Genomic DNA, 7,696 nt, shown 5'->3' with positions numbered 1-7,696 from the left:
GGCACTGGACCCGACCGCGGGAAGGTAGCCAGACCTACATGGGTGGAGTTATTCTGAAGTTTCTGTTTTGGTTACGAAGCCACCTAAACTCTTTAGATTATGAACTGTGTTCATTGAACACATGTAAGATTTTTTTTTTTTGTTAAGCCGAAGAAGAGGAAAGTTCTGTCTTTAGCAATATTAGACATATAAACATATGTTTGTGTGTTGTGTGTGTGTGTGTGTGTGTGTGTGTGTGTGTGTGTGTGTGTGTGTGTGTGTGTGTGTGTGTGTGTGTGTATAGCGTTGTTTAAAAACTACAATACCCATCATGCTTTTCCTATATATATATATATATATATATATATATATATATATATATATATATATATCTCGTAGACGCTCTTACGCCATGGCTTCCTGCCCTCCAGAAATACATTAATATAAGCCTCTGACACCTTTAAATTATACCAAAAATTTACTCTGATCACATTAAAAAGGCACGACAAACTTAGAAAAAGCAATACAATCAGAAAAAGTGCAGTAAGTTACATGCAGTCGAAACACATTTGAACCGTGAACTATTTTAATCAACATGCTCTTAAGGTTTTGCAATATTGTAGACAACGTAATGAACAAAACATTGGGAAAATTAGAAAATAAAATGAAGAAATCTGATGTCCTCCTGATTTTTATCACTGTACCGAAGGTTAATATGCGATGGTGGTATAGTGGTGAGCATAGCTGCCTTCCAAGCAGTTGACCCGGGTTCGATTCCCGGCCATCGCAGAAAGCAAAGTTTTAACCCCTACATAACAAATATTGGCCAATATAGTTGTAATTTAGAACAGAGATGGTGTGGCCAAAATTTGACTCATTAGGTATCATCTTGATTTTAGGGGTTTAATATTTGATACTGTTTTTTAAAATAGGTGAGTCTGCATCTACTTTATATAGGATTTAGCAGTTTACATTAAAAGTATATCATATTAAAAAGTTGTTTTTTGTATCTGCAATTTAGACAAAGGTAAGCTTGTATATTAAGCAGCAGGAGAAGCATAGTTGGTGCATCATGGCAGAAGGATTAATCAATCAAAAGGAAAATAGTGTACCTCGGAGTTAACATAGAATCTGGCTTCATGGAAAACATTGACAACATTTGAGCTGAATGCATCTTTTGCAGTAAGAAAAACTGGCAAATGAAAGTTTAACACTGCAAACTGAAGCAGCACCAGTGCAACCAATGTCCACGAGATGGTGTGTAAACCCAAAGAGTTATCCACAGAGAAAAAGATCTCATTAATGAATATATTAAAGAAACTGAATTTCACATACAATGTGTTATGAGGTTCTTTAAACCTTTCTTTTGTAATTGTACAGGGTGAGGTGGAGGTCAGGTGGGGTTACAATGGTAAAAATGTGGGTCCCTCAAAAGAAAAAGTTTGGGAATAGAGAAGCAGACTTGGTCTAGGAGGCTCCATAATATCTCACTGCTTATAGTTCACCAAGTTACAACTTCTGCCTGTGTGTTGCATCATGGGAGGCCACTGCTTCTTTGTCACCAACAAAACGAACCAATGCAACCTGAATTTCCTGTTCTTAACTGATGTTGGCAATTATATTCTGTGATATATATTTTAATAATTACAAATCTATGAGTCAATGACAGCCTTTGCAATGTGGCTCACAACGAAATCTGCTCATATCATATATATATATTTTTTTTTTATGTTATATTGTCACCATTGATCTAGTACAGGGTTATCAAACCTACAGGCCATGGGCCAAACAGGCTTCACTGAGAGTTCAAAAACACAAACTTTCAAAATGGAAAGAAAGAAGGTATTAACTAAAATGTTTAAATAAAAATGCTGATCCAGATTTATACTTTGGAACAGGTTCAGTGAGAGCAGCTCATGTGACAAAGCACTCAAACTCTCCAACTGAACAGCAGGTGGCAACAACACCCTCGTTTTAGGAACGTTTTGTGGCTGTGGGTGGAATTCTCACTAAAACAGAAGTGTGGCTCCTGTACTAAACATCTAGCAGGTCTTACAGTTGAGGTTCTTTATATAAAGGACGAGGGGCCCCCTTCCCCATACTTTGTGGCCAACAAGCTGATTCTTAGTCATTTCTTAAAGACTTGTTTTGAATTTAATATTAGCATTATAATCGTTTTAAGCACATTTGAGCCAAATAGAAATGACTCATGTATTACTGAAGTTAGTTCAAAGTAAAGTACATAGGATACATGAAAGTTGTCTAAGATTAGCAACAAACAATCAGCTGCTATAACATTTGGAAATGCTTGTGTTAGAAGTGCTCAGTGACAATTTGGCCTCCCGGTATTGGGAATCAAATGTTTGCATATTTTTTGTGACAGCTACCACTGAAGAAGATATTGCAGTTGTTGTGATTTTTAATTTGTGTACAATACAGCACAATTTCAATCAGCAGACAGCATATCATTTTATTTCACATCAAGGTTATTCCAGAGATCATCACACCGATGTACATTAAGCAGCAATCACAACATGAACACCACATAAATCTGACGGAGCTGATCCTCGCCAAAGTAATCAGCAGATATTGTGTGTTTTCTTGTATGTTGTGTCGATTTCTAGCAAAGTAATATGGAAACAAAGGTCACCCACACCTGAATCCAACAAATAATCTGCATTTCCAAGGATATGGTTTATGACTATCACTGAATTATAAAGGGATGGGGAGGTTACAAAATTTAAGTTCACCTTGCTGTGTACTGCAAATCTTTGTTCCAGTCAAGCTTTGTAATAAACATGCAAGATCCACTATAGAAATGCACTATGAATGTCATAGTGACCTCACTTTACAACTTGTTGCTCAAAACATGAGCGAATAATAGGACCCAGATCCACAATGCACTGAAATGCTTCATCCTCCATGAGACTCTGCGGCACAGGCACAGTGTGTGAAGCAGAGGAGTTATCAGACAGTATATGTGACTGCGGTCTATATCAGTGCACACACAGACCAGCAATATACCACTCTGTCCGGCAAAGAAGTGACTCAGTCACTTTTTGGTGGGAGCAGGGATGGAAAGCAGCTGCCTGTTCATCTCTCTCAGCTGAGCGTCTAAAGTCTCTGTAGTCAACGCTAATTCTCCTATTTGAGTCTGTAAGCTTGTGATGGTCTCGTTCAGCTCCTCCTCTTTGCGGCGAGAGTTCGCGGCCTGTCTGCTGTATTCGAGCACCATACATCCGCCACCAATGAGGAAAACGATCGCCTCCCCCAGCAACTCTGCGCCCAGCTCTGCAGCCGCCTCTTCGTTCAGCGGCTTAATGGTGAAACCCCGAAAGCCCATGATGTGCATCTTCGTTCTCATCTCCACCCAGTGATAAACTGTGAGGAAAAAGAGCACACAAACACATAAAATTCATGGTTGAGGTATTATTTGTCATGAATGTCCGTTGATGAATTGAGGTGCATGCGTTCATTTTTATACCTTTCATTAGGATTGTGAATGCACTACATCTCTAATGTAAATAAATACATCATGATACCGTATGTAAGAGCAATTATTATTAACTAGTTTGACTACTACTAACCAAGAACTTTTGTTATGCACTCAATAAACAAAGATTTTAGTATCTTTTTACAAATAAAGAATCATTGCATGTTTTCATTCAGAGTGTGTGACAGATGATTTCTCTCTCATGTACCTGTGACCTGGACCCATCTTTAACAATGCCCTCTTTGCGTTCAATTGAATCTGTTGACACCTTCAAGATCAAACTCAAGACTCATCTATTTGTTCAGGCTTTTAATTAACTACCTTTGGGCTGCTATGATCGTGTGTTGTCTTGGCCTTTTATATTCTGTGTACTTTCTGGTGTTTTTGAACCGTGTTGTGAAGTACTTTGTGGCTTTTTGTCTGTGAAAGGTGCTATATAAATAAATGTTACTTACTTAACAACAACTTCAACATTTTTAACTAATTCACCATTTCAAGGGCATCCGTCTGATATAACTGTAAGTAGACATCATTGCAAGTACAGCCTTGATAACCACAAAAATATACATGCCCTTGAAGTGACACAAATAATCAAGCACCAATGGAATTGAAATTCACCCATATAATAACACTGAATGACCCAAACTCCAAATTTACCAAAATGTCACACACACTGGACCAAAGAGGTGCTTGTTAAGTGACCTTAAAAGACCCAAAACGTTCACAACTAGATGAAACATGACCAAAGAGAGACATGGCACATTTACAGGAGCCCTTTCAGGGGGTTTGAGGGGCCTTTCAGACTGGCTCTGCCCAGCTGCTCGTTAGCTGCTAATCCGCCCATGTTCGCTTTACAGGCTGTTTTGGACGGCTTAAACAAAAGCTTCGTCAAATGTCTCTCGATACAAGACGGTTGTGGTCATTCAGTACATTGTTAGTTATTTAATTTTGATATTACATTATATATGTGAGGCAGAGAAAGACTTAATATATAGTTGCCCTCCCGTATGTCCTCACAGGGTATCGCAGGTTCACGCAAACCTCAATGACACGCATGGCCCGCCCACTTCGAGTAAACCTGTCTGCTATTGGCCGAGTCCCTGTATAGCTGAAGCTGAGTGGTTAAGCGATTCTTTCCAAGGTGCAACCATTGGTTGGTTCTGTCCTCCGTGCTACTATCGGACTTTGGGGTGACTGAGACTGAAACCTGGGATGTTCGCGGCTGTTCGCTCGGTTACTCACTCTGTGCCGGCGGCAGGCAGACATAAGTCCGAAAGAACGGGCTGCTCTTGGCTCCAGCTTTTATCTTGTTCGCCACAGGCTTGCTCAACTGCCGCACTCCCAGGTAGAGGAGCTTGGCGATCGGGAAGGCACCGACAACCATCTTGGCGGAAACACTTTACCACAGAGGCACAGTGTACGTAGGATTGACGTGATGACGTTTTAAGGCGTCAATACATGGACTCTTGCAAATTCTGCGTACGTACAGCGCCGCCATCTTGGGCCGGTCTTCCGCTTTACTGATCCCAGGTGAGAAATTCCACAAAAACATTCGTTGCTCGCTTGCTAGTCCACGTATTAACACAAATAATACCTAATTTTAAAGCTGAGGAAAAGCTCTGTCCCATGGAACACTTAACCCACCTAATAATTCCTCCTTGAGGTTTCCACGGGATAGAACTTTTCATCAGCTCTAAAATGAGGTGCTATTTGTGTTGATACGTGACGGGCAAGCGAGCTACGAATGTCTTTGTGGATTTACTAGCCTGGACCTATATGTTTAGCACAAACGGGAGACCTCCCCAAGATGGCGGCGCTGTGAGCACGTCGCGTCAACAGGCGCTGATAGGCCGTGCGGCATCTTGGTTTTATATCTATGGGTCGGGAGATGTCTTGACGCCCACATTTTCAGATTCCAATCTGATTACACAAAACATTGAATGATCAGGATGACAGGAAGATCATTTATGATAATGTATTAACAATTCAAAATTATAAGTGATGCACCAACAACAATTAAATAAATTACAGCTTCTGTCCTGAGTGGCCTGGATGTGTTTATGCTCAGGCATCTAGGTATACTTGAGCATCCAGGCAACAAGTGAAAATATGTAGGTCTACAAGCAAAAAAAGGTCAAGACATAATTTCATTTGATGCCATAGAGGTTCTTTAAATTTAAAAAAAAAAAAAAAAAAGGAATACTCCAGCCTTCAAGAAAACATTAGGTCTTTATTAGTTTTTGGCACAATTCACAATGAAGTGACCTGTTCAGAATGAATCATGTCTGTCTACATATGTTGATATAACATTTGTCAATATAATAAACTGTCAGGACATATTTATCTCAATTTAATTCACTTAAGATAAACTTTATGAGATACATGAACTTTCATGAACTAAAGCCAAAGCAGCATGATTTCAATTAATTTCAGTCTTATAAGTAATTACATCATAGCCATCTCATGGCACTTTTATGTATTAAAAAAAACTCAAATTACAAATTAACAAGCCCAGGCTATAGTGGAGAGGACAAACTCCTGACACATTCCAATGGGAATGTTGGGCCCCAACAACTAGATTGGAACGGGTAAGGAGTTGGGGGCTTTTTTGTTGCTCTTGGGGCAAAAGAATAGGAGGTCAGAGAAGTGAGAACAACAAACAGGGTGCCTAGAACCAGGCCAACCCATGAAATTTATCACAGAGGAAAGTTTTAGGCTTAATCTTAAAAGTAGAGCCTGCGTTAGGCTATACTTAGATGAAACTGCAGCTGGTTCAACAAGAGTAACCCGATAGCAGAAAGTGTTGCCTTCTACTCTAGAACCTCCAATGATTTGAACTCTTCCTGCATCAACACACTTGATGTGAGTGGAAGTAGTGTTTCCTTCAGTTTTTCAGAAGTATCAAGTAAAGATTTATGATTCATTATTACTGTTGTACTAATAGACTTTGGAACGTTCTAGTCAAAGCAACAGGTTTTGCTGGTGTCAGTGAGCTTACAGAATCTGCATGAAGTTGTCTTTTATGTAAAATAGAAGCAGTAATAGAGGTTATCCATCTATTCATGATGTATCCCCCTTTATTTAATTCAGGGTTATGGTGGGACTGGAGCTGATCCCAGCTAACTGTGGGAGAAGGTATTCTTGTGATGAGGGGAGAATGCTAAACACTGCAACATTATCGTCGTTTCCCAATACCCATACTTGTCCATACTTGTGTACTCGTGTTCCAGTGAAACGTCATCAGAGGGAGAACAAGAACTGTTCCAATTCTTTCTCACCGAGTACGCATGGAATACCCGGATGTATCCTCGCTCTGCCCACTTTATCGAGATGCATCGACACTGACCTGTGTACGCTTGGGAAGACGAATTATCCATAATGCATTTGGCAAGAGATACTGGAGGAGATCCGCACTTCCGAGGACGCCCTGCGAGTAGTTACTCTTGACGTATGCAAGTTCTCACTGGCGTTCTAACAATTGGAAAACGACCTATGTGTCCCTGGAGAGCAAGGCTGTAAAACCTGTGGCCTGGAGGACGAAGTCAGCCTGCTAGGAGGGTCCAATACAGCCTGTAGGATGACCTTGCAAGGTGTAAAACTGACTGTAGAAGTAGAGGCGGTTTTCAAATTGATTTAGAATTTAATGCAATGTTTCAGTAGGAATAGAGGAAAAAAAATACAATTACAATTCCCAGGTTCTCACATCAGTGATGCTGCATTGAAAACTGGCTGTATAGCGTTGGTGTCAAATCCGTTCTCTGATGGTGAATGTGTTAATACATGTATGCTGGAAGCTGCAGAAATCCTACACATTCTGGAAATTCCACAGTATTTTCCAACCGGAGGCATTATAAGTGGAAAGAAAATGTGTTTTATCCGGAAATGACTTCTCTGCATCTAACCTATTCAAGCTTTCATCTTTAATATTTAAGATTTCTTCGGCTTTTATTTCCTTATCACTTCTTTGATGCCTATGTTGTTGTTTTTTTAATCTCATTTCATCTTTCAACTTTATTAGAATGTTTTTATTTTCTTATCCTCATTAACATGGTTAGATTTCTTTCAAAAATTTTAAGTGCATTTCAAATAAAGATTATTATTAATAATGGATTGATTGATTGATTGATTGATTGATTGATTGCAATGTTCAACTTTGTCAGGTTAAACCAAACCTGAGTTAAAGTTAAGCCAATAATAATATCTAATTAAGAAAAACAAGAAGTA

General features: G+C 39.4%; 1 protein-coding gene across 1 annotated transcript; it reads right to left on the bottom strand.

The window, feature by feature from the left end:
* Positions 1–2,382: 2,382 nt before the first annotated feature.
* On the bottom strand, positions 2,383–5,221 carry opa3 (outer mitochondrial membrane lipid metabolism regulator OPA3). The gene is made up of 2 exons (XM_080459813.1): positions 4,715–5,221; positions 2,383–3,360 (listed from the first exon to the last, which is right to left on the bottom strand). The coding sequence occupies exons 1-2, from the start codon at positions 4,854–4,856 to the stop codon at positions 3,032–3,034; spliced, it is 471 nt and encodes a 156-aa protein (XP_080315939.1). The 5' UTR covers positions 4,857–5,221; the 3' UTR covers positions 2,383–3,031.
* Positions 5,222–7,696: the final 2,475 nt, after the last annotated feature.

The sequence above is a fragment of the Lipophrys pholis genome, assembly GCF_963383615.2.
Source record: "Lipophrys pholis genome assembly, chromosome: 3".
In the NCBI taxonomy this organism is placed as follows: domain Eukaryota; kingdom Metazoa; phylum Chordata; class Actinopteri; order Blenniiformes; family Blenniidae; genus Lipophrys; species Lipophrys pholis.
The sequence above is the reverse complement of the archived record's forward strand: the minus strand, read 5'-3'. Positions and strand labels throughout refer to the sequence as shown.